General features: G+C 39.3%; 1 protein-coding gene across 8 annotated transcripts in view; it reads right to left on the bottom strand.

The window, feature by feature from the left end:
* Positions 1 to 3,770: 3,770 nt before the first annotated feature.
* Positions 3,771 to 27,453, bottom strand: part of EDA2R (ectodysplasin A2 receptor) — a 163,559-nt gene continuing 139,876 nt past the window's right edge. For 7 of the 8 annotated variants that reach the window (XM_082376698.1, XM_082376694.1, XM_082376697.1 and 4 more), the window contains one exon: positions 3,771 to 26,504. In XM_082376698.1, coding sequence (XP_082232824.1) covers positions 26,122 to 26,504 — 383 coding nt within the window. In that variant the 3' untranslated portion in view covers positions 3,771 to 26,121. The remainder of the gene's footprint in view (positions 26,505 to 27,453) is intronic. The other variant, XM_082376692.1, reaches the window with a different exon arrangement.

Below are 27,453 nucleotides of genomic sequence, written 5' to 3' on the forward strand. Positions count from 1 at the left end.
TAAAAGAGGGGGAAATTAGAACTTCTCAAATCTTGTGAGGTGCAATGAGACCATACTCTAAGGGAAATTTGTACCTCTAAATGCTTATGCTTGAAATAAGAAATGACTGAAGAAGTGATGTCACCAAATGGAGGAATAAAACATCCCCCACTAATATCCTCCTTCAACAGCAATTTGGCAACCAGTCACAGACAAAAGTGCCTTTGTGGGAGCTTTAATACTCGGGTAGAAGATTGTGAAACCCCAGTGGAGTCTGAGACCAAGGAGAGCTGTTTTGAGAAGAGAGAGAGAGCTCTGCACCCAGGCTCCTGACTTACTGACCAGGATCCTAGCTACAGTCCCAGAAATTGCTTTGTACACCTGAGGACTAGTCTACTGCCCCATCTTGTCTTGGTCCTGTTACCAATATCATATGCCAATGCACCTGGGAGGAACCATGCCCTACCATGCCTTGGGTAATAGGCATAACAGAGCTCAGTTCCAACTGTGGACCCTCAAGTAGCCCATGAACCTGCTCCATCTCCTCAGAGCTGTGAACCAGGGGCTCCAGGAAGGAAGTAAGCCTGCTAACCTCAGTCAGACTGTAGATCCTGAAAGGGCCCCATACTTGGTTCTAGGTCCCTCCAGCTGAAGTCTACATACCATTCCTGCTGGCACAGGGACCAAGCAGGACACACATCCCACCTGCACCTCAGGAGATATTGAAGCATCTCTATTCTTGACTCCAATCCCTCCAGCTGTGGTAAGGAAACATCCAGCCCAGAGACCTGGTGGGAAACATTCCCATCCATACATCAAAAGCAAGGTTTACAGACATCAGTCTTGGCAGTGGGACCTGAAATAGTCCTGGAACTCAGTTCCAGTGCTTCTCAGCCATGATCCAAGGGACCATGCAGCCATCCAGCCTGGATCCCACCAAAGACCAGGCAGGAGCTCTCCCAGGACCTGGTGGGAGCTACACCTAATTGTACACTTTGCAATAGGCCTGTGTGTCTGCAGTCAACTTTGGACCTTGAGGCAGACCCTTGTCCCAGAGCCTCCCTACCAAACAAGGTACTGGAGGGAGTCCCATCTACCCAGGGGCCAGACAGGATCCATGGAAACTTGAGTTCCTGTTAACTTGCCAACTGTGAACTCCACTGTAGACTCACCAACAGCCTCATAACCTGGCTCCAAACCAGGACAACTGCAATTCTGGAGGTTCTCTTATCAGCCCAGTGAACTGAAAGCAGGAGGTCAAAATCAATCTGTAATGACTGGAAGAGGTGTTTTCTATTTAAAATTCTTAGACACCAAAATAAAACTACACAGACCACAAAAAATCAGGCAAAATGGCACCACCAAAAGAAACTAATAAAGTTCCAGTAATTGACCCTAAAGAAATGGAGATTTAGGGATTCCCTGGTGGTGCAGTGGTTGAGAATCCTCCTGCCAATGCAGGGGACACAGGTTCGAACCCTGGTCTGGGAGGATCCTACATGTCACAGAGCGGCTGAGCCCTTGAGCCACAACTACTGAGCCTGCACGTCTAGAACCTGTGCTCTGCAACAAGAGAGGCCGTGACGGTGAGAGGCCCGTGCACCGCGATGAAGAGTGGCCCCCGCTCGCCACAACTAGAGAAGGCCCTCACACAGAAACGAAGACCCAACACAGCCAAAAATAAATAAATAAATAAATTTATTAAAAAAAATAGAAATGGAGATTTACAAATTGCCTGATAAAGAATTCAAGACAATCATTTAAAATAAATTAAATGAAATGCTAGAGGAAACATATAGACCACTAAATGAAAACAGGAAAACAATGCATGAACAAAATGAGAAGTTTAATTAAAAAATAGAAACTATGAAAAAGAACCAAACAGAAATTCTGGAGCTGAGACTCTTTCAAGAATTGAAAAATTCAGCAGAGATCTTCAACAACAGAATTGATCACGCAGAAGAAAAAGTCAGAGAACTCATGTGAAATTAGCCAGTTAAAGGAACAAAAAGAAGAAAACAGAATGAAGAAGAGAAAAGAAAGCATACTTGAATTATGGGACATCATGAAGCAAATGAACATTCACATGATGGACGAAGAAGAAGAAGAAGGAGAAGGAGGAGAAGGAGAAGGAGAAGAGAAGAAGGAGAAGGAGAAGGAGAAGGAGAAGGAGAAGGAGAAGGAGAAGAAGAAGAAGAAGAAGAAGAAGAAGAAGAAGGAGAAGGAGAAGGAGAAGGAGAAGGAGAAGGAGAAGGAGAAGGAGAAGGAGAAGGAGAAGGAGAAGGAGAAGGAGAAGGAGAAGGAGAAGGAGAAGAAGAAGAAGAAGAAGAAGAAGAAGAAGAAGAAGAAGAAGAAGAAGAAGAAATAGAAGGAGAAGGAGAAAAAGGAGAAGGAGGAGGAGGAGAAGGGAAAAGAGAAGAAAATTATTTTAAAAAATTAGAGTTGAAAACTTCCCAAATCTTGGGAGAGATAAGGACATCCAGGTAGAGGAAGCTCAAATGACCTCCAAAAAAAACAGCCCAAAGAAGATTACCTCAAGACAGATTATAATCAAAATGTTAGAAAAAATAAGACAGAGTTTTGGAAGCAACAAGAGGAAAAACAACTCATCTGATACAAGGGAACCCCCATAAGGCCATCAGCAGATTTTTCTACAGAAACTGTGCAAGCCAGGAGGAGATGGACTATATTTAAAGAACTGAAATAAAAAATGGCAACTTAGAGTACTATATTTAGTAAAAGTTCTTCAGAAATTAAGGAAAAATAAAGACTTTCCCAGACAACGAAAGCTGAGGTACTTCACCAACATTAGACCTGTTTTACAAGAAATGCCAAAGGGAGTTCTTCAAACTGAAGTAAAAGGATGATAAAAAACAACATAAAAACATATAAAACTATTAAACTCACTGGTAAAGGTAAATATAGAGTCAAATTCAGAATATCCTAATGTAATGGTGATACATAAATCACATTTATCTTTAGTATAAAAGTTAAAGGCCAAAAGTATTAAAAGTACCTATAGATAAAATAATTTGTTATTTGATGCACAATATAAAAGTGTTAAGTGTGACACCAATAGCATAAAATATGGGGAGAGGAGAAGTAAAAGTTTATAGGTTTTATGTGGAACTAAAGGTAAGTGTTTATCAGTTAAAAACAGACTGTTATATCTATGAGATGTTTTATGTAAGACTCATGGTAATCACAAAGGAAAATACTATAGCAGATACCAAAAAGATAAACAGAAAAGAATTAAAGCATGCCACTAATATATAAATATATAAGGCAGAAACAAGAGAATAAAGGAACAAAGGAAGTTAGAAAACAGAAAACAGTGGACAAAATGATAACAGTAGGTCCTTACCTATCAATAAATACTTTAAACATAAGTGGATTAAATTTGTCAAATCAAAAAGACAGAGTAGCTGATTGAATTAAAAAATAAGATCCAAAAATATACTGCCAACAAGAGATTTGCTTTAGCTTTAAAAAATACACATAGGCTAAAAGTAAAAGGATAGGAAAAAATATTCCATACAAATAGAAACCCAAAGAGAGCAGGAGTGGCTATATTTATATCAGATAAAATAGATTTTCAGTTACAATTGGTCACAAGAGACAAAGAATGTCCCTATATAGTGATAAAGAGATTAATTCATAAAGAGGCTATAAAATTATAAATATATATGGACCCAGTATTGGAGGGCCTAAATATTTAAAGCAAATATTAACAAAATTGAAGGGAGAAATAGAAAGCAATGCAATGATAGTAGGAGAATTCAGTACCTCACTTTTTTTTTTAAAGATTTATTTATTTTATTGATTGATTGATTGATTGCTATGTTGGGTCTTTGTTTCTGTGCTAGGGCTTTCTCTAGTTGCGGAAAGTGGGGGCCACTCTTCATCATGGTGCGCGGGCCTCTCATGTTGTGGAGCACGGGCTCCAGACGCACAGGCTCAGTAGTTGTGGCTCACGGGCCTAGTTGCGCCGTGGCATGTGGGATCTTCCCAGACCAGGGCTCAAACCCATGTCCCCTGCGTTAGCAGGCAGATTCTCAACCACTGCGCCACCAGGGAAGCCCCAGTACCTCACTTTTAATAATGGGTATACTTTACCCAGACAGAAAACTAATGAGGATACAGTGTATCTGAATAACACTAAACACCAAATGGAAATTATTGGAAAAAAAAAAAGACCAAATGGACCTAAAAGAAATATACAGAAAATTCCACCTAACAGCATCAGAATACATATTCTTCTCAAGTGCACATGAAATACTGTCCAGGATAGACCATATGTTAGAACACAAAGCAAGCTTTAACAAATTTAAGACTTAAATCATATTAAGTATCTTTTCTGACTAAAATGGCATGAAACTAGAAATCAATAACAGGAGGAAAACTAGAATATACACAATATGTAGAAATTAAACAACACACTCCTGAGAAACCAATGGGTCAAAGAAGAAATCGAAAGGGAAATCACAAATTACCTTGAGACAAGATAAAAGCACAACATACCAAAACTTATCTGGATGTAGCCAAAGTGGTTCTAAGGGGACATTTATAGTGATACATTCCTACATTAAGAAAAAATAAAAATCTCAAATAACAACTTAATTTTACACCTCAAGGAATTAGATAAGGAAGAAAAAATAAGCCCATAGTCAGCAGAAGAAAATAGCAAGAGAGCAGAAATAAGTGACATAGAGAATAGGAAAAAATAATCACTGATAGTAGGAGTTGTTTCTTTTGAAAAAAATAATAAAACTGACAAAATTTTATTTAGACTAAGAAAAAAAAAATGAGGACTCAAACAAAATTATAAATGAAAGAAGCGACATTACAACTCACAACACAGAAATACCAAGGATCATGAGACTACTATGAACAATTATATGACAACAAACTGTTAAACTGTTTTGTGTTCAGTCACAAACTAACAATAGTCACACTATCAGCTAGAATGCCTGGGAGCACTCACTAGGCTCTGTGCTACTTGTGGCTAACATCTACAGAAATTTGACAAGAGATAATCTTGTGGCTGGTCCAGCCCTTGTGGTTCTTATTATGATTGCAAGATGCACCCCAGAAACAACAATCAGGGAATTTTGGAAAAACAAGGTTTAGTACTCACAGGTCCTGGGGGGTACATGTCAGGTCCAGGACCACACAGTGAAGTCATAGGTAGAGAGAAAAAGAGAAGACAAGGGAGAAGGAGAGGGAGAAGGAGAGGAAGGGAGGAAGGGAGAGAGGGAGAGAGAGAGAGAGAGAGAGAGAGAGAGAGAGAGAGAAGATCTGAGTTTCTGCCTTTATTGAGATTGGGAGTGGGATGCCTAGGATTTCATGGGTTCACTCTTTATTTGCAAATTAAAAAAAAATGAGTAGGAATTAAAGTGTGGAGAAGGGAATGTGGGGTCACTCAAGTGGTCAGTTATCTAGGTTACCCAGGGCTTTCTAAAAGGGGAACATCATGGGAGGGGTAGCTTTGTTCTCTATCTAGTTGTGTATCTGGCAACATGTTTATTTGAAGTAAATGTCTTTGAAATGGATGCTTTGGAAATCAAAAGCTTAATGTCAGGCATTTACATCACAATCAAAGGAGCTTATTGTTAGGCACTTACGCTACAATAACCTATAAGAAATTGTTACATTTCTAGAAACATACAAGCTATCAAGACTGAATCATGAAGAAATAGAAAATCTGTAATGACCAGTAATGACTACAGACATTGAAGTAGTAATGAAAAAACCTCTCAGCAAAGAAAACCCAGGACCAGATTGTTTCAATGGTGAATTCTGCCAAACATTTAAAGAATTAGTGTCAATCCTTCTCAAACTCATTCAAAAAAAAATTAAGGAAGAGAACGTGCCCAAACTAATGTTACAAGTCCAACATTATTCTGATGCCAAGATCAGACAAGGAGACTATAACAAAAGAAAACTACAAGCTAATATCTCTGATAAATATAGATGCAAAATTTCAAAACAAAATACTAGCAAACTGAATTCCACAGCACATAAAAGTATCATACACCATGATCAGGTAAGATTTATCCCTGTGATGCAAGGATGGTTCAACATATGCAAATCACTAAACATGATATACTACATTAATAGAATGAAGGATAAAAATCATATGACCCATTCAATAAATGCAGAAAAAAAGAGTTTGAGAAAATTCAGCACACTTTCATGGTAAAAACTCCTAATAAGTTAGGTATAGAAGCAACATGCCTCAACATAATAAAGATCATATATGACAAACATACAGCTAACGTCATACACAATCAATGGTGAGAATTTGAAAGCTTTTCCTCTAAGACAAGGAAGAAGATAAGAGTACCCATTTCTATTCAACATGGTACTGGAAGTCCTAGCCAGAGCAATTAGAAAAGAAAAATAAATAAAAGCCATCCAAATCAGAAAGGAAGAAGTAAAATTGTCTTTGCAGATGGCACCATCTTATATATAGAACTCTAAGGACTTCACAAAAAACTGTAAGAATTAATTAACAAATTCAGTAAAAATGCAGGATGTAAAATTAATATACAAAATTTAGTTGCATTTCTATACACTAATACTAAACTATCAGAAAGAGAAATGAAGAAAGTCTCATTTACAATAGCATCAAAAATAATGAAATAGGGCTTCCCTGGTGGCGCAGTGATTGAGAATCTGCCTGCCAATGCAGGGGACATGGGTTCGAGCCCTGGTCTGGGAAGATCCCACATGACATGGAGCAACTGGGCCCGTGAGCCACAATTAATGAGCCTGCGCGTCTGGAGCCTGTGCTCCGCAACAAGAGAGGCCGCGATAGTGAGAGGCCTGCGCACCGCGATGAAGAGTGATCCCCACTTGCCACAACTAGAGAAAGCCCTCGCACAGAAACAAAGACCCAACACAGCAATAAATAAATAAATAAATAAATAAATAAATAAATAAATAAATAGAACATGAATTTCTAAAAATAAATAAATAAATAATGAAATCATTATGAATAACTTTAACCAAGGAGGTGAAAGATCTGTACAGTGGAAACAAAAGACATTGATGAAAGAAATTGATGAAAGACACAAATAAGTGGAATGATATGCTGTGTTCATGGATTGGAAGAGTTAATATTATTTAAATGTCCATACTATCCCAAATCATCTATAGATTGAATGTAAATTCCTATCAAAATCCCAATGGTATTTTTCACAAAACTAGGAGGAAAAAAATCCCAAAATATATATGGAACCACAGAAGACCCTGAATAGCCAAAGCAATCTTGAGAAACACAAACAAACCTGGAGCATAATACTTCCTGATCAAACTACTTTATAGAACTATAGTAATCAAAATAGATTGGTAATGTCTTAGAAACAGACACATAGATTAGTGGAACTGAATCAAGGGCCCTTGCATATTTCATGCATACAAACGAATGTCTGACAAGGGATTGAAGAATACTCAATGGGGAGAAAATAATCTCTTCAATAAATAGTGTTTTGAAAACTGGATATTCACATGCAAAAGAATGAAACCGAACCCCTAACTCTTATATCAGTTACAAAAATTTACTTGAAATGGATTAAAGACTTAAATGTAATATGTTAAATCATAAAACTCCTAGAAGAAAACATACGGAAAAACCTCCTTGATATTGGTCTTGTCAATGTTTTTTTGGATATGACACCAAAATCACAAGCAACAAAAACAAAAATAAACAGGTTGGACTACGTCAAACTAAAAAGCTTATGTACAGTCAAAGAAAGACCAACAAAATGAAAAGCCAACCTACAGAATGGGAGAAAATGTTTGCAAACCATATGTTTGATAAGGGGCTAATTTCCAAAATATGTAAGTAACTTATACAATTCAATAACAAAAATTCATCATCATCATCATCATTATCATCCTAATCTGATTTTTAAATGGACAATGGACTTGAATTTTTCCAAAGAAGACATCCAAATGGCCAACAGGTATGTGAAAACGTGCTCACTAATCATAAGGAAAATATAAATCAAAACCACAATGAGATATCACCTCAAATCTGTTACAATGACCATTATCAAAAAGACAAGAGAAAAATGCTGGCAAGGATGTGGTGAGAACACCCTTGTACACTGTTGGTGGGAATGTAAATTGATACAGCCGCTATAGAAAACAGTATGGAAGTTTCTTAAAAAATTAAAAATAGAGCTACCATAGGATCCAGCAATCCCAATTCTGGGTATATATCCAAAGGAAATGAAGTCACTATCTCATAGAAATATCTGTACCCCCATGTACATTGTATATTATTTGAGATAGCTGACATGGAAACAACATAAGTGTCTGTCAATGGGTGAATGGATGAAGAAAACATGGTATTTTAAAATATATAATGGGATATTATTCAGCCATAAAAAAATTTAAAAAATATTCTGCCATTTGCAACAACATGGATGAACCTAGGGATAATTTTGCTTAGTGAAATATGTCAGATAGATGAAGACAAATACTGTATGATCTTACTTATATGTTGAATCTAAAGAAGATGAACTCATAGAAACAAAGAGTGGAATAGTGGTTCTCAGGGGCTGCAGGGAAAGGGGAAATGGGTTATGATGGTCAAAGGGTATAAACAAACTTCCAGTTATCAGATGAATAAGTTCTGGTGACCTAATGTACAGCATGTTGACTATAGTTAATGATACTGTATTGCACACCTGAGAGTTGCTAAGAGAGTAGATCTTAAATATTATCACCACACACACACACAATTGGTAACTATTTGTGGTGATGGATATGCTAATCTATAAATAGCATTTATAAACATAAATTCAAAAATGTTCAACAAACTTTTATCAAATCAAATCAATATATAATAGTAAACCATAAAAAGAATTTATTTCATAAATGTAAAACTAGTTCAATATTCAAAAGAAATGTAAAATATTAACAGTATAAAAAACCCCCACATAATTATATAAAAGCATTTTATAAAATTCAATACCATTTAGCTCAGGAATTGTCACCAAATTTTAAATAAAAAGGAATGCCCTCAATCTGATAAAGAACATGTACGAAATACCCACAGTTAACATTATCCTTAGTGGTGAAAAACTGAATGTCTTCCTCCTAAGTTTGTGAAGAGGGCAATTTTGTGCAGGCACCACTGCTATTACACATAATACTGAAAGTCCTAGCCGGTGCAATAAGGCAATAAAATATGTACAGATTGGACAGGGAGAAATTAACTTGTCCCTATTATCAGATGGCATGGTTGTCTACATACAAAAACTCAAAGGAGCTACAGAGAGAGACACACACACACACAGAGAGAGAGAGAGAGAGGGAGAGAGAGAGAAGAGAACAGAACTAATAAGGAAGTTTAACAATGGCACAGTATAAAAGTTCAATGCACAAAAGTCAATTGCATCTCTTTACATTACCAACGAAAAATTAGAAATCACATTTACAACACAATAACATTTATAATAGGCACAAAATAAAATAAGATCTTTAAGTATAAATATAACTAAATATGTAGGATCTATGTGCTGAAAACTACAAAATGTTGATTAAAGAACTTAAAAAAAATGGAGAGATATACTTTATTCACAGATTGGGAAACTCAAGAAAGAAAGGATTTCAATTCTCCCCAATTTGATCTATATGTTTAATACAATTTCTACAAAAATCCCAGCAGGATTCTTTTCTACATATTGACAAGCATAATCTAAAATTGATAAGGTAAGTCAAAGGAACTAAAATAGCTATAACAATTTTTAAAAGAAGAATAAAATGGGAAAAACCACTCTATCAATTTAAAAGCTTGTATAGCTACATTAATCAGGACAGTGTGTTAATAGTGGGGGGTGGACACATATTTCAATAGAAAAGAATAGAGGGTTCTAAAATAGACTCATGCAAGTACAGCCAACTGCATTTTAACAAAACTTCAAAAAAAAATACAAGAAAGGATAGCTTCAAACAATGGTGATTAGACTACATAAGCAACAAGGAACAAACATCCCCCCCCAAAATCCTTGCTGTAAACTTCATACCTTATTAAAAAAAGTAACTCATTCTATGCCATACATCTAAGTATAAAATGTTCAGAGGATGTGACTATAAAGATTACTACTTAGAAGTTATTTAGAACAATTCTGTATCATAATTGTGGTGGTAGTTACATCAGTCTATCTATACATGTAATAGAATTTGATAGAAATACACACACACACACACACACACACACACACACACACACACAATTCAGAGCAGAGCAATGAAGGAGAGTTCCTGTTGCTCCACATCCTCATGAGCATTCACTGTTGTCAGTGTTCTGGATGTTTGACATTTCAATAAGTGTCTAATTGCAACTCATTGTTTTTTTTAAATTTGAATTTCCCTGATGACATATGGTTTGGAGCATCTTCTCATGAGCTTATGTTCCATCTGTGTATCTCTTTGGTGAGGTGTCTATTAAGGTCTTCAGCCCATTTTTTAATCAGTTTGTTTTCATATTGCTTAGTTTTAAGAGTTCTTTATATATTCTGGATAACAGTCCTCTATCAGATATGTCTTTTGCAAATACTTTCTCTCAGTCTGTGGCATGTCTTTTCATTCTCTTGATGGTGTCTTCTGCAGAGCAGGAATTTTTAGTTTTAATGAGGTCCAGCTTATCAATTCATTTTTTCATGGACTGTGCCTTTGGTGTGGTACCTAAAAACTCACCAACAAACCCAAAGTTGTCTAGATTTTTTCCTATGTTACATTTAGTTTTATAGTTTTGCATTTTACATTTTGGCCTGTGATTCATTTGGGGTTGATTTTTGTGAGGAGTGTAAGTTCTGTGCTTAGATTTATGTTTTTGCATGTAGGTGCCCACTTGTTCCAGCACCATTTGTTGAAAAGACTATCTTTGTTCCGTTGTATTGTCTTTGCTCCCTTGTCAAAAATCAGTTAACTATATTTATGTGGTTCTACTTCTGGACCCTTCTGTTCCATTGATCTATATTTGTCTATTCTTTCACCAATACCACGCTGTCTTGATTACTGTAGATTTATAGTAAGTGTTGAATTCAAGCAGTGTAATGGAGCAGGACCCTATGGGGCCTTCCCAGGACAGACGTCCCCCCACCCAAGTCCTCTGACTGCCTCTTGTCTGTAGAAAAACTTTAGGCAAAGAATAAATTTAATCATAGGAGTAGAAAAATGCAGGAGAAAAGAAAAGCAGTCAAGCAGCACAAAATAATAATAGTTTAGTCATTAAACAAAATCAAGGACATTGAGTTCCTCTTCAAGGGCTACAGATAATATTCTGAGCTATCTCCTTTGGGCTGTTTTACAGGTACTGAAAACCTCCACCAGGTGAAAGAAGTTAACTACACTATGACCAGACTGTAACCATGATATAAGCTTCTCCATCTTGCACAATTTCGAGAACTGGCCTCAAGGAAATGGGAACAAACCAACCCTGGAACTGAAGAGTAACTGTACTTAAAATAATCAAGATGATGCTGATCAGACCACTGCATGAGCAATTTCAAGATGATTGTTGGAGCTGACTGTGCTGTTCTGCACCTAGCACCCTTCCTCCACCTATACACTCCTGAAACTCCCCTTTAAAAGCTCTTTCTCCCTGATTGATAGTGTGAAGTTGGCTTTTGGACATGAGTCCACCTTCTCACTAGGTTGCCGGCCTCCTGAATAAAACAATCTTTCCTTTCCTACCAACATTTGTCTTTCGAGTGTTGGCTTTCAAGTGGCAAGCAGCCAGACCTGAGTTTGATAACAGTAATATCAGTCCTCTAACTTTGTTCTTGTCTTTCAATATTGTGTTCACTATTCTGGGTCTTTTGCCTGTTTATATAAACTTTAGAATCAGCTTGTCAATATCCACCACATAGCTTGCTGGGATTTTGATTGGGATTGCATTGAATCAATAAATCAAATTAGGAAGAACTGACATTTTGACAATATTGAGTCTCCCTATCCATGAACATGGAATATCTCTCCGTTTACTTAGTTTTTTTTTTTTTTTTGATTTCTTCATCAGAGTTTTGTAGTTTTCCTCATAAAGATCTTGTACATATTGTGTTAGACTTATAACTAAGTATTTCCTTTGGGAGAGGTGCTAGTGTAAATAACACTGTGATTAAATTTCAAATTCCAGTTATTCATCGCCAGTATCTTAGTTCCTTTTTTTTTAAGTTTATTTTTCTCTGTTGTTCTAATTGGATAATTAATATTATTGTATATTCAAGTTCAGTGATCTTTTCTCTCTTCTTCACTGTGCTCTTGAGTCCATCCATTGAGTTATTACAAGTATTGCATCTTTGAGTTATTACAAGTATTGCATCTTTCAGTTCTAAAAGTTATTTGGTCCTTCTATTTCTTTGCTGAGACTGTTTTTTTGTTTTGTTTTGTTTTGTTTTGTTATTTCCATTTGCTTCAAGCAAATTCATAATTGCTCACTGAACAATTTTTATGATGGCTGCTTCAACATCTTTGTGAGATAATAATATCTATGTCATTTCATTGACATCTGTTGTCTTTTATCATTTGCAATTTTCCTGGTTCTTCTTATGAACGTGATGTTTTATTTTATATGGGCATTTTGTGTATTATATTATAAGACCTTGGGTATTTTCAATATATTCTGTTTAGCAGGCCTCCTCTGACATCACACCAGTGGGAGAAGGAGAGTCACTCTTTCATTACTGACAGGTGGGGAGTAGAAAATCAGGTCTCCCACCAGCTTTCCTTGACACCCTAGAGTAAAGGGGTGGCTCCTTACTGCTGGGAAAAGGTGGGAGTTTCAGATTTTCACTGGGGGTCTGATGGTACCACCCTGGCTAGGAGGAGGAGTGGCACCATTTTATTGCTCCCCATGTGGCCTCCACTGACATCTCTGGGTGGGGAGATGCTTTGTTACTTCTGGATGGTAGTGAATATTCTGGATTCCCACTCATCCTTCACTGACACTGGAGGGGAATGGGAAGAATGCCTTGTTATCACTGGGGAGGGGTAGAATTCCACCCCCCCACACACTAGGCCTCTACTGATACTATGGAGGGATGCTTGTTACCACAAGACAGTAAAGTTCCCAGTCCTCATTTGGTCTTCTCTGATACCACCCTGGCAAGAAGGGAAGGGATACTTCATTAGAGTAGGGAAAGGGTAGAAGTCTTGGTTCCCCACACTGCTTTTATTGACAAGGATGATGATGGGGTCACAGTTATTTCCACAATTTAGGGCAGTTATTAGCTAGAAGGTTTCTATCTTGCTAGGTTGCCTCTTTCTTTGCCTTTTAGCTGGAAAGAATAGGGTTTCCTTGGGGAATTTATTGGCATTTATTGCTCATTGGCATTTCTGTGTCACTGGATTTTCTTCCACCCAGTCTGAGATATATGCAACAAAAAGAAAACCCAGGGAACTCACTGCTGTATCACTCATCAGGTTCCATAACCCCTAGATGGTCTGACTTCTTCTCTCCACTTTTCAGGGCTTTCTCTTATTTGTTTATTTTATTTTATTTATCTATTTTTATTTTTACATCTTTATTGGAGTATAATTGCTTTACAATGTTGTGTTAGTTTCTGCTGTACAACAAAGTGAATCAGCTATATGTATACATATATCCCCACATCTCTTCCCTCTTGAGCCTCCCTAGCACCCTCCCTATCCCACCCCTCTAGGTCATTACAAAGCACCAGGCTGATCTCCCTGTGCTATGCAGCAGCTTCCCACTAGCTATCTATTTTACATTTAGTAGTGTATATATGTCAATGTTACTCTCTCGCTTCATCCCAACCTCCCCTTCTCCCCTGTGTCCTCAAGTACATTCTCTATGTCTGTGTCTTTATTCTTGCCCTGCCACTAGGTTCATCAATACCATTTTTCTAGATTCCATATATATGCATTAGCATATGGTATTTGTTTTTCTCTTTCTGACCTACCTCACTCTGTATGACAGACTCTAGGTTCATCCACCTCACTACAAATAACTCAATTTTGTTCCTTTTCATGGCTGAGTGATATTCTATTGTATATATGTGCCACATTTCTTTATCCATTCATCTGTTGATGGACACTTAGGTTGCTTCCATGCCCTGTCTATTGTAAATAGAGCTGGAATGAATATTTTGGTGCATGACTCTTTTTGAATTATGGTTTTCTCAGGGTATATGCCTAGTAGTGGGGTTGCTGGGTCGCATGGTAGTTCTATTTTTAGTTTTTTAAGGAACTTCCATACTGTTCTCCATAGTGGCTATATCAATTTACATTCCCACCAACAGTGCAAGGGGGTTCCCTTTTCTCCACACCCTCTCCAGCATTTGTTTGTAGATTTTTTGATGATGGCCATTCTGACCGGTGTGAGATGATATCTCATTGTAGTTTCGATTTGCTTTTCTGTAATGATTAATGATGTTGAGCATTCTTTCATGTGTTTGTTGGCAATCTGTATATCTTCTTTGGAGAAATGTCTATTTAGGTCTTCTGCCCATTTTTGGATTGGGTTGTTTGTTTTTTTGATAGTGAGCTGCATGAGCTGCTTGTATGTTTTGGAGATTAATCCTTTGTCAGTTGCTTCGTTTGCAAATATTTTCTCCCATTCTGAGGGTTGTCTTTTCATCTTGTTTATGGTTTCCTTTGCTGTGCAAAAGCTTTTCCGTTTCATTAGGTCCCATTTGTTTATTTTTGTTTTTATTTCAATTACTCTAAGAGGTGGGTCAAAAGGATCTTGCTGTGATTTATGTCATAGAATGTCCTGCCTATGTTTCTCTCTAAGAGTTTTATAGTCATATTTGTTTTAAATATAATGTCCAGGGATTTTAGCTGTGCTTAAGAGGAGGGGTGGTAGAGAAATGCATCTCTTCCTCTGTGGTCTGGAACCTGAGACCCTTTTTTAAAGTGAGCTTTGGATGTTGCTTGTTTTCACAGCCTGAAGATTCTGCCCAGGAAGCTGACATATTAGAAACCATCTGTACCTGAGCATAAGTTTACACTTGATCCTGTAATTGGGATGATTTGTAGGGGATTAGTTAATATAGATTAGGAAGAATACCAGTTTCAACCTCAAAGGGCAAAGAGTTAAGTTTAAGAGATGTATGGAGAGGCAGGAAACAAACAGATGATGGAAGTTTTAAAAGGGCCTTTTAACAGAGTAAATAGATTACCTGTGGCCATGATAAAGAAAGCCATGAGTAGGAGAATTTTTCTATAGGGAAGAGGTTCTCAACCCTGGCTACTCATTAGTATCACCTGGGGAGGTGATTTTTTGTTTGTTTGTTTGTTTGTTTGTTTGTTTTTTAATACTCAGGCTGTATTTCAGAACGATTAATTTAAAATCTCTAGGTCTGAGGTCTATGCATCAGCATTTTTAAATCTCCCCAAGTGATTCCAGTATAAAGCCAAGGTTAAGAATCACTGCTGTAGCGGTGTTGGACTAGAGTAGGAAGGTTCAACTAATGTTAATAAGAAACTCATCCCATACAAGACAAAGGGAAGGTAGAATGAAGAAAAGATTAATCAGTGATTGTCAACAACTAGGGCTTCTTGGAGAAAGGGTCTCTAACCAACCCCAGGTGTTTTAATCTTTATCCATATGTGTTGTTTAATATAATATAATATTTTTCAATACTGTTACTGATTTACTACTTTAACAAGAGATCTAGTGTTATATAGAGCACGTAAATGAGAAGAAAAGTGCATCATGGTCTGTCTCTTTGTCGTTCTTACTTATGGAAAGCTTACTTTCTCAGATGCATCTGGAGGATCTGAAAATAATCCCTAGAGGCATGCTTAATGGAGATGATTCCAAAATGGAATGGAAAACATCAATAAAGCCCATAGGTGAAAAAATTAAGCCCCTGTTATTTACTCAGTCGTATTATAGTTACCATTTCTGGTTATCTTCTCTGTCCTTCCTCTCCGTTGAGATGTCCTGCTACCAAGAGTCTATAGCAAAGCTAGGTCTTGTAAGTTTATTGCACATCAGTGTTGGAAGGCTCTTAGAGATCATTGAGTTCAATCTCCTTTGTGTACCATGGGGGAAACTGAGGCCAAGAAAAGTACCCTTTTCTTACTCCATCTAGGGGATGATGAACGTGAAACAAGAACTCATATCTCCAGCATGCTCTTTAATGACAACATTGTGGCCAAGGAGATAGCATGATCAATGTGATCCTTCTGATTACATGGGAATGATTAATATATCATGAGCTGATAATACTTTGACACTACTATGTGATACTTAGAGAGACTTAGAGAGTCTCCTAGGGAGACTCTCTGATGTAGCCTCCCAAGCTGGGAACTACGAGAGATCCAGTGGGATAAACTGTATTCTCTTTCCTGAGGTCTGTCTTAGGGAGGCAGCTGAGGCATGGTGGGAAGTGTTTGTGCCTCAGAGTCAGATAGACTTAGACTGGAATTCTAGCACATCATTTACTACTGTATAACCATAGAAAAATCATTAAATCTGTGATCTTCTTTTGTAAAATGAAGGTTGTAAAGAGCACCTACCACCTAGGGACATCATGAGGATTGAATGAGACAAAATATGAAAGTGAGAAAGCACATGAGAGATAACCGCTAAATATTGACTGTACTTTCCCCTTCTATTTCACTTTTGCACTATTCCTTAGGAAAGAGATGTTAAGGAAGGTAATTTACTGGCACTAGAAACCACAAGGAAAAAAGGCTTTGGGGATATAATCATGTGACTAGGCAGCTGCTCTCATTGGGGATCCATTTTTTCCAGGCAGGCAGCATTTGAACCACCACACACACACACACACAGAGTTTCTAAGGCCTTAAAAGACTAACTGTTGGGCATACAGAAACTTGCCAATTATGTTGTGAACATAAAGTGAAAGATCATCATACCAGCAGAAATAGCAAGTGTTCCTAGTCCCTAATAAAAGGGTTATTAACAATCACCTAATAATCCCCTATTTGATAGTCTAATGACTTGTTTGTGCTTTAATCCATCTGTTTACAGAGCTCTGATTTCCCCATGTCTTTCTTGGGTAAGGAGTAGGACTTCACTGCCCTATGACTGGCACAAGCACACACTGACATCGACTCCAACAGATAAGTGTTAACACTTCCTGTGCCTTAATCACCATCCATAAATTAGAGGATTAAATATCTCCTACTGTACCAGCATTCAAAATTTTGAGTAAGAATGGGAGGCCTGGTTGGGCAAAAAGGTCTTTTCTGACACAAAGGCTGGACAGACTCACCACAAATCCTGGCCTCCTACCTGCCAACTAATTCCCAGTTATTCCTCCTTTATTCTGTGATAGTTCCCTCAAAAAACTCCTCTGTAGCCTGTGATGGTATCTCCCAATATCTCTTTTCCTATACCCATCCCTGAATCTATAATAGTTTCCTTTGTTCTTCCTCCTTTTGTTTTGAATGATACCTCCTGTAAGTTCCTTCTAGATGCATCCTTTCTCTTTCCTTGAGGCTATGTAGAGAGTTCAAAATGAAAAGAACCAAATAGGACTCTAGTTCTGTTTCTTTCTTTTGTCCTAATTGAGTAATCGGGTCGTGTGTGTGTGTGTGTCTGTCTGTCTGTCTGTCTGAGAGAGAGAGAGAGAGAGAGAGAGAGAGAGAGAGAGAGAGAGAGAGAGAGAGATTATTTCTGGCAATGCAGGTGTTTGGAAAGTAATCAAATTGTTAAACCAACACCAGTCTACTCAGATCGATGATCACAGAATATTTTTTAAAACAGTTTTATTGAGGTGTATTTTACATATGATAAAATTCATCCATTTCGAGTGTGCATTTCAACAATTTTTATTTACTGAGTGTTGCAGCAATCATCGTAGCTCAATTTTAGAACATTTTTATCCCCAAATAAGATCCCTCATGCCTATTTACATTTACAGATTTTCCTTGACTTACAACCGGGTTACATCCTGATAAATTCATCATATTTGAAAATATCCTAAGTGTAAAATGCATTTAATACTCTTAACCTACCAAACACCACAGCTTAGCACAGCCTGCCTTAAATGTGCTCAGAACACTTACATTAGCCTACAGTTGGGAAAAATCATCAAACACAAAGCTTATTTTATAATAAAGTATTGAATATCTCATGTAATTTACTGAATACTGCACTGAAAGTGAAAAACAGAATGGTTGTATGGGTAGAGAATGGTTATAAGTGTATCAGTTGGTTACCTTTGTGATTGCATGGCTGACTGGGAGCTGTGGCTCCCAGCATTACAAGAGAGTATTAGAGCACATATTGCTAGCCCAGGAAAAGATCAAAATTCAAAATTTGAAGTATGTTTCCTACTGAATGTTTATCACTTTCACACCATCATAAAGTCAAAAAGTTGTAAATTGAATCAACATAAATTGGGGACCATTTTTAACCCCTTTTCTCACCCCCCAGCCTGAGGCAACCATTAATCTACCTTCTGTCTCCATTAGCTTGCCTATATGGAAATTTTGTATAAATGGAATCATACAATATGTGGTCTCTTGTGTCTGGCTTTTTCACTTAGCTTGCTTTGAGGTTCATTTATGACATATTGTGCGTCAGTTCAATCTTTTTAATTACTGAATATTCTATTATATGTATACTTGACAATTTGTTTATCCATTCATCAGCTGATAGACATTTAGGTTGTTTCCACTTTTTGGATACTATAAATAATGTTTCTATGAATATTTGTGTAAAAGTTTTGTGTGTGCATATATTTTTAATTATCTTGGTGTACATACATAGTGGAATTATTGGATTATATAGTAATTCTAACTTTAACTTTTAGAGGAATTGACAGGCTGTTTTCAAAAGTGGGTGTACCATTTTACAATCCCACCAATAAGGTATGAGAGGTCCCATTCTCCACATCCTTGCCAACATGTTTTGTTGTCAGGATCATAGCATATTAAAGATGGGAGTAACTTGATTTCTCTAGCTCTTAAATAAGATTATAGTAAAGCACAGCATTCAAAGTTAAATATTATCTCCTTAGGTGCTTCTTTAAATCCAACGAGATTGTAAACACAGACTCTGAAATGGCCAGGTAGTGCTTTTAAGAGATAATAATCCAGATGGTCTAAATAAAATATGCTTATATTTTTTTAAAAGAATATTATAGTCAAAATGAAAATACACACAATCTCTGAGAGATTTTGCAGACCTCACAAGACATGTGCACAGTCCTCTTAGGGCATGGAACCTGTTTTAAGAAGTATTAGTTTAGAACTCAAGAAGTTCTAGTAGATCTGTAGCCCAGAAAAAAAGATAAATGTCATAAGCAATTCAAAAATATAGAAGGAGAGCTTGGACTATAACCCAGACCTCTTGGGTGGCAAGTCAGTGGATCCTACTATCCCTGGTGATGGACCCACTGATAAGAAACACATTTCCTTGCTGTACTCACTGAGCAAAGACACACCAGCCAAATGAGGCACCTTGTTATTTGAAAGTAGAGGAATAAACAAGGTGTTTGGATGTATTTTTCTTTATTGGCTAATATGAAATATTTCCAGAGCATCAGAAATAAAACATAACTCTGCCAGTAGCCACATATGCATATGGCTCAAGATTGAACAAAAGCTCTATAAATAACCAATTTAGGAGGGAAAAGTAATTAAAATTTACCTACATTCAATGTAAAACACGAGAGACCTTCTTAGTGAGGCGAGCAGGGGGTTAGGTGCATAAGAGATTATCTTCCCAGTATAGTAGGGTTTGTGTTGTGGAGAGGGTGCTACAGTATTGACACTGTTACCAAGCCTGGATCTGAGAACCTTGGAGGAGAAAGTTGCTCTCCTAGGCTCCTCCCTGTCAAAATCCAAATCCAGATATACAGAGAAGAAAATACGAAACCAAAAATCTAAACTCATCCTCAGTAAATACCTCCCCTCCCTTACAAGCAAGAACAACTTTCTTTTGCTAGTTCAAATATAGACAACTCAACTATTTTCTAGTCTTAGGGACATGTTGAAAACTTTTCTGTCACATGTCCTTTGTGCTTCCACTGACCAATAACCCCCAAATAGAAAAGATACATGAAAGCAAGTCACTCAAAGATGCCCATACTTTAAAAGCAATGAAATATTTAAAAACCCTCCCCAGGAACAAATGCTTGAGTGTGACATTTGCCATGGCCAAGCAGCAATTATAAGGAAAAAAAGCATGCTTCACCTTACCTCTACCCAAGATATCTTAAAAAGCAAAGTAAAACATTTCCTTAGTTCAATTACTAACCACAATTTTTTAACTTCAGAATGAAAGTTAGAACCAAGGTGATGCTGGGTATGACTTGGGATGGTCACACAATGTTCATACCATGAGGACCTTGCTCCTTGTTGGCACACCTGTGCACTGGGGTAACCCCAGAAACCAAGGCTGTTGTCTTAATTGCTACAGAAAATATCATTGCTAAGAAGTTATTCTGGGCTGGGTATTCTAGCCAGGAAGTTTCTTGTCTTGGATGGGGCTCACAATGAGCTTTGCAGTAATTGTGTTTATGGATATACCATTGGGGAATTTTGCTACATGATTGCTGTTTTTATCTGCAATGTTGCCCTCAGTGCCACTGTGGTAACTGTACCATCCTAAAGCAGTTGTTAAGGGGAAACAGTGGAGAAAGCCCTGGTCTGGGGATCAGGAGACTTGGGTCAGACTGATCTCTGGCCTGACAAGCCACATATCTAATATGAGCTGTTTTACTTTTCTTCAAAAGGGATATAATAACATCTTATTCAGGGGTTTGGGAGGATGAAATGAGACCATAAACCTAAAAGAGCTTTGTAAATTATAAAGTCTAGAGCAGGCACAATGAATAAGGCTGGCTGTAACATTTTATCATAATGTCATTATGACTGTGACAAAATCATTACCTTTGCGATAGATGCAGCAGTGTTAGACTTGGGCTTGAACCACTGCCAGGCACATGGTGACCTTTGAACACCTAAGGCCTGCCCAAGCTGAATCATCTTCTGTTTGGATACTAGTTCTTGCCCTACCAGAAGCTGCAGACATGACTAATTAGAGCCAGCGAGATAAGAATAAACTGTCCCAGAAAGAAAAGAACAGAGAACCTAAAGGTCAAGGCCTAAACACTTGGCTCACACATATTTGCCAATACCTGTGTTAAGTCAGGCTGCTTGGTGCAGGCTAGTAATTCAATTGCTTCTAATCCCCAGTCCAGTACAATGGGGCCTATTTACTTTTTCCCAGGTGCTTTTAGCACCCTGACCAATGGGTTGTCCCAGGAGCCCTTAATCAATGTTTGTAGATGAACTGTCCCTAAAGATGCATTTAATAAAATCCTGAAAGCAGAGGTTTTGTGGTAGAGAGCATTCATTTGCCAGGGCTAGGACCTAATGAAGTTCACATGATATTTAATGTACTTAATTAACCACCAAGTACTTGTTGGACAGAACTAGCTGTACAGGCCTCAGAAAGCCAGATAATAAAGAAGAATACAGCCTCCAAGTTGCTTGTTCCTTCCTGGTCATGAGATGTATAGGTAAGAATTAAAGCAAAAACACACTTCGGAAAGAATCAAATGGGAAGGGGTGGTGGGAAATCTGAGATCCAACTGACATGTTAATAGAAAGCGGCAGTGGGGCTCCCTTCCTCTACCCACTCAGCTACTCCTAAGTATATTGGAAGGTATCTTTGGAGGACTGCTGGGAGGTAGTTTGGGGAAATCAGGCCCCAGAGGGAAGGTCACCTTGGCTCAGAGATTTTCCGTAAGGTTCCAATAGGGCAAATTCCAGCCTGGTTCCCTGCCGGAGGTGGAGAGTTATAGCACTTCAAATAAAGGGTGAGGCCCAGGAGATCCACAGGGAAATTATTTGCCCTGCCCTATGCTGCAACACAGGACCATCACTCTTCAAACATGCATAAGATCTTCCAGCTAACCCAGGGAGTGTGGTGAGTCTAGAGGGACCTGGAAGAAGGGAGGGGAAACCTTGTAGGCCATAGGAGGTAAGAGCTATAGGGGAGAGTAAAGCCAAAAAAATCCCCAAGAAACAAAAAACAAAGAAACCCTCTCCATCCTGGGTGTGGATGAAGTCATGTGCTATTTTTCAGTGGAAGACTACACTGCTGCCTCCGTAGCACTTAGACTATGGGGCCAGCTGTTTTTTTCTGGTGGTGGAGATGAATTGCCTTATTCAATCTCCTGTTTCTTCCCTATGTTCCTTAATGATATTTTAAGGGTTATTTAGGCAGTGTCTAGTGGATAGAAATAACTAGTGCCCTCCAACACCTCTGCCTGTCCTTCTGCCATAGCCAAGAGCAGTTTCTGCTCTAACTGCCCTTCCCTGGCTCTATTCTCAGCCATGGAATCCACACTTCAGTCTGGGGGTGGGAGTGTGGAGCAGGCTGCCTTTCCAAAATATGAATTGCTTTGGGTAAGTTACTACTTCTCTCTAGGACTCAGGTTCCTCATCTTTAAATTAGGCATGTATGAATGAACTTTTTTAGACTGTAAAACACTAAAGTGTTATAATTGACAGACTTGCTCAAATATCTGCAATCTACCTGGGAGAGGCTTTTAAAGATGGGATATTTGCCCCCCTCCCACCTCTAAAGTTAAAGTCTCAAGTCATTGTCCAAACTAAGATCAGAGACTCTTAAATTGAATAGAGGAATATAGGAGGGAGGACAAGTAGGATGGATACTCCTACTGGCTCCAACCTTTATACCTTCTTTCTTACCCCCAGTGGCAAAAGGAGGTAAGATAGACAGATAGAAAGAGTTTTGTCTGACCTTGCGGCTCTTCTCACTTTTTGATCTCTTGAGAGACAGTGCTGAATGGAAAGTCTCTTACCTTTCCACTGGGGTCAGATCTGGCAGAGAATATACATCCAGGCTGGCTACAGGGTGGGAGTAGGGGAGCTGATGGGAGGGGGAGAGAATAGGTTTGGTATTGTAGGCAAGGATATTACCTCATTCACATTCAGGCATAAGGGCCTTATTTGTCCCTCCACCCCTTTTGCTTCCAAAAAGAGTTGTTTTCTGGAACAGATATGCCAGAAAAGCTACTACTTTAAAACACTGTCTTCTAGAAAATGAAGATTTCAAGATATTGGAGAGGACCCTAGCCTTGATAATTACCCCATACATTACTGAGTGCAGTCACCTTCCATTTCTGAGCCTCAGCTTCATCATCTGCAACCTGGGGATGGTAATCCTTGCCCTGCCCACCTCAGGGTGTGTATAAAGATCCAAAGAGATGATTGCTGTGAATGCATACTGCAAACTGTAAAGTGCAGCACATATACGTAGTAAATTCCAGCATTCCCACCCTAAGATACAGTCTTGGTTTTCACAAATTAAGTCACATCCAACATTCTGGAGTATATAGGTTGCTCCCAAACAAAGGAGATAGTTGCTCTACTCATCTGGGCAAGTTTTCTTTCAAAATCTGTCCCACAGTGAGGGAGTGGGTATCAGCCCTAGTAGCCCATTATGGACATAAGGGAGACTTAAAAACAATCCATGGTGCCCACATCTGAGCCTTGATGTTCTCATCTGCCCTGTGGCATCAGCCATGGAGAGAGAAGTTCCACTTTATTCTGAGAAGCATGTGAAACTGTTGGTGAGGGCTCAGCAATTGATTGGTTTTTCTCTAAACCAAGAAAGCACCAATAGTCCCTGAGCAGCCCTAGGGCAGGCTTCATTGAAAACCTAAGCTCCTAAGTGTCCCCCCCCCCTAGATCTCAGGGATTTCATGGCCATCCCAAAGATGAAAGCTCTGAGCTCTGAGTTTGGCCCTGGGGATCTAGAGGCTCAGCCTTGGGCTTAAGAAGACAAGGCACCAGGAAGGGACAAAGGAGGCAAGAAAAGAAGAGAAATAAGATAAAAGGAACTTTAGGAAGTATCATTTTAAAAGTCAAAAAGACACTGAGTTGGATCCCAACTAAAAAAGGTAAGAAACCTATAAGTGGAGAGGAAGACCCCAGGGGGCAAAGGGGTTAGCTCCGTGATTGTCACAGCCACAGAAGTCTAAGAGATGTGTGGGGAATCAAGGTTTCAGGCCTCTCCTAAGATGTGTGTAGGTGTGTGTGTGTGTGTGTGTGTGTGTGTACTGGGGAGGGGGGGCAGTGCGGAGGAGAGAAAGGGGGAAGAGTTTGATTTTGTCCCTAAAGTGCTAGGTAGATGTATCAATAGGGTACTGAGAGGCTCCTCCTTCAGGTTCACCTGACCAAAGATGCAGGCAGTAAAACTCTACCCCATTCATTGCCATCCCCTCCCCTCCTCTCTATAATCAAGCTGAGCTAGGAACATGTCTGGTAGTCCCATGACTGGGGAATCTGGCTCTCCAGGCTATCTAGGATAGGAAAGCAAAAAATGCTGCTGGTCAGTCTCGGGAAAATGATGAAGAATCAATTCTTTGGTGGGATGGGATAGGATGTGCCCCGTCTGTAGAGTACAGGCTGTTGTGGATACCACATCCCATGCCCCTGCTGCTGTTGTGGTATAGGAACAAGGCAGGAGAGTCCAGGGAGAACAACTGGGCTGCCAGGAGCCCAAGAGACCTAGGGAGGGAGCAGAGCAAGTTAGAAACCTATGGGGCAATCTCACTAGCTCCTTTCTCTTCCCATGCCTCAAAAAAAATGGTTTAGGCCAGTGGTTAGGGTACAATAGCAGAAAAACATCACTTGTGTGGGGTGGACATGATGACAGTTCTACCCTACTCTGTGTTGGTGAGACAATTCCTCATGAAACTGGGTTCAGTTTTAAGCCCCCCATACTTTAAAGGAACCCAAAGTGGTACTTTCCAGAGAGGAGATGCTATCTTTAGACTTCTTCAGGGCTATCACAAGACACAGGAAGCAGATGAGGTCTGTGTGGCCCAAGGAGCAGAGCAGGACCCAAGGGTGGTTATTATAAGAAGACAGAAAGTTTTTCTTTACACTGAGCTCAAATCCACCAGTCATAGCTGCAATACATGTTGGGCAGTAGTGAGCTCTCTGATACTGTAAGTATGTGAGCAAGGATGACATAAACACTTCGTGGGGATATTATAAAAGCATGGATTGGAGGAGTTGGAAGGGAGGTTGGCCTAGATGACCTTGAAGGTATCTAGGCTGACCGGTTTAATAGGAGTCTTGGCTTTCGTCTACATATTGTTTATATTTTCTTAGGTAAGATATAGGGAGGGGGAGTCATTGGGGGACCTGGACAATATCATAGCTGGAGAAATATGGAAATGGGGGTGAAAGTAATTGGTTAGTTGAAAAATAGGAATCCACCCCCATGCTTCATACTGCCCCTTGTTACTTACTTGGAGCTCCAAAACCTGGGCTCTAACCCAGTTCTGCCACTGACATGCTCTGTGACTTTAAGCAAATCACTTTCCCTCTCTGCGTCTCAGTTCCTGCCTCTATAAAGTGAAGCTAACAAACCCTGACCTGCTTACCACAAAGGTATGTTATGAAGACCAGACGAGTGTAGTGTATATGTAAGGATGTATTGGGTTGGCCAAAAAGTTCATTTGGGTTTTTCCATAAGACATTATGGAAAAACCCGAACAAACTTTTTGGCCAACCCAATATAAATTGTGACTGGGGGCAAGGGAGGGAAAGACAAACTAATATGATTTAAACACCTCTAATGCATTAGACACTGTAAAAGGCACTTGCACATGCATTTCTCATTCAACTCTCACAATATAAGGTGAATAGTATTTTCTACTTTTCACAGATTAAGGACCTGAGACTCAGAGAGGTGAAGGGATTTACACAAGCTTCACACAGATATTTATTAAGGAATGGAGGTAGATTTGAAATATAAGGCTTCTAGGTGCCAAGGTTTGTATACTTTCCCACTGTACCTTGGTGCTTGAATACATGATGGGAGATAACTGAATATAACTATTAGACAGTGGGGCCCTGAGAGAGAGTGCAAAAGGCCAGGATAGAAAAACTGGTGTCATGTCAACCTGGCCAGTTCCTTGACAACTGTAGGCTCAGATATATGATGTATGACTGACTGGCTCAAAAGATTAACATTATCACAGTTGTCCCTCCATCCACCAATGTTCCTAGCTTGCTGTTCCTCTGACACTAGCCCTACTGAACAACAGTACTCCAAGGGATAATTCCTTTTGGGGGTGGTCCCCAATTTCTGGTCTTTCTACCCTACCTTTCCAGCTCACCTCAGTAGAGTTAAAGGCTGGGTACTTCAAAGGGTACAGTGAGCTCCAGTCTGTCTCCAGAGCTTTCAGCTGTGTTCCCCCTCAAGGTCTCAGCTCCAGTATAGGAAGCAGAGCTGGAAAACTTTCGCAGGTCCAGCTCTGTGCATTCGATGGGAGTGTGGACCCAGTGGAAGTGACTCTCTGAGGCACAGGAGGCCAAGGTAAAAGACTCCTGTGTGGGGAAGCCACGAGTCGAGCTGCAGTCGTCATCCAGGATGGGGTTAAGTGCCTGGGTCTCAAAGATGCTTTCACTCAGTGGGGACTCAGGACTGGTCTCCTGGCCAGGTGGCATGGGGAAGAGAGATTCCTCCTCCGCTGCCTCGTCAGCCTCATACTGCAGCGAACCTCCTGAAACTTGAAGCAGAAAGCCACTGGGTCACCCAAAGGTAGGGGTTCCTCTCAGCGGGGCACCTGGTCCTGAGCACAAAATCAGGAAAGATCTGGGAACTAGTGCTCCCCCTCCCATCCCTGGGGACCAGAGCACCTAGCACCAGGCTGAGGTGACACAGATGAGAAACATATTTACATTGAGGTATCAGATTGAGGCTACCTGGTGGTGGATCAGGGAAAATTGTCAGTTTCTCCAGAGAAAGAGAAACCTTTGTGGGAAGCAGGATTTTAACAACCCCCACACCAGACATGATCTTTATTCCCTGATGTTATGCTTGTGTATATGTTGTGTTATATGGCAAAAGGCACTTTGCAGGTGGAATTAAGATTATGGACCTTAAAATGGTAGGTTATCCTGGATTACCCAGGTGGGCCCAATGTAATCACATGTGTCCTTAAAAGGGGAAGAGGGAGGCAGAAGGGTCAGAGAGAGTATCAGATATGTGAAAGGAAAAGGACTTGACTACCACTGCTAGTTTTGAAAATGGAAATGGGTCATAAGTCAAAGAGTGGGTGGTGTCTAGAAACTGGGAATGGTCCTCAGCAGACAGTCAGCAAGGAAATGGAACCTCAACCTTATAACTGCAAGGAACTGAATTCTTCCACCTTTCTGAATGATCAAGGAAATGGATTCACCTCTTGAGCTTCCAGAAAGGAATGCAGCCTTGGCAACACCTTGATTTCAGCCTAGTGAGACTCTGAGTCGAGATCCAGCCAAGCTTACAAAGCTTCTGATCTATGGCAATGGTGAGATAATAAATGGGTGTTGTTTTAAGCCATTAAATTTGTCGTAATTTGTTCTGGCAGTGATAGAAAATTAGAACACCTTTCATGCATAAGTCTGATTCAGCATCAGGTTACAAACTGAGAGCCTATGGGATGTGTGTTGGTTTTACCCCGGCATTGTGGTTGT

The sequence above is a fragment of the Balaenoptera borealis genome, assembly GCF_965194805.1.
Source record: "Balaenoptera borealis genome assembly, chromosome: X".
NCBI classification, from domain to species: domain Eukaryota; kingdom Metazoa; phylum Chordata; class Mammalia; order Artiodactyla; family Balaenopteridae; genus Balaenoptera; species Balaenoptera borealis.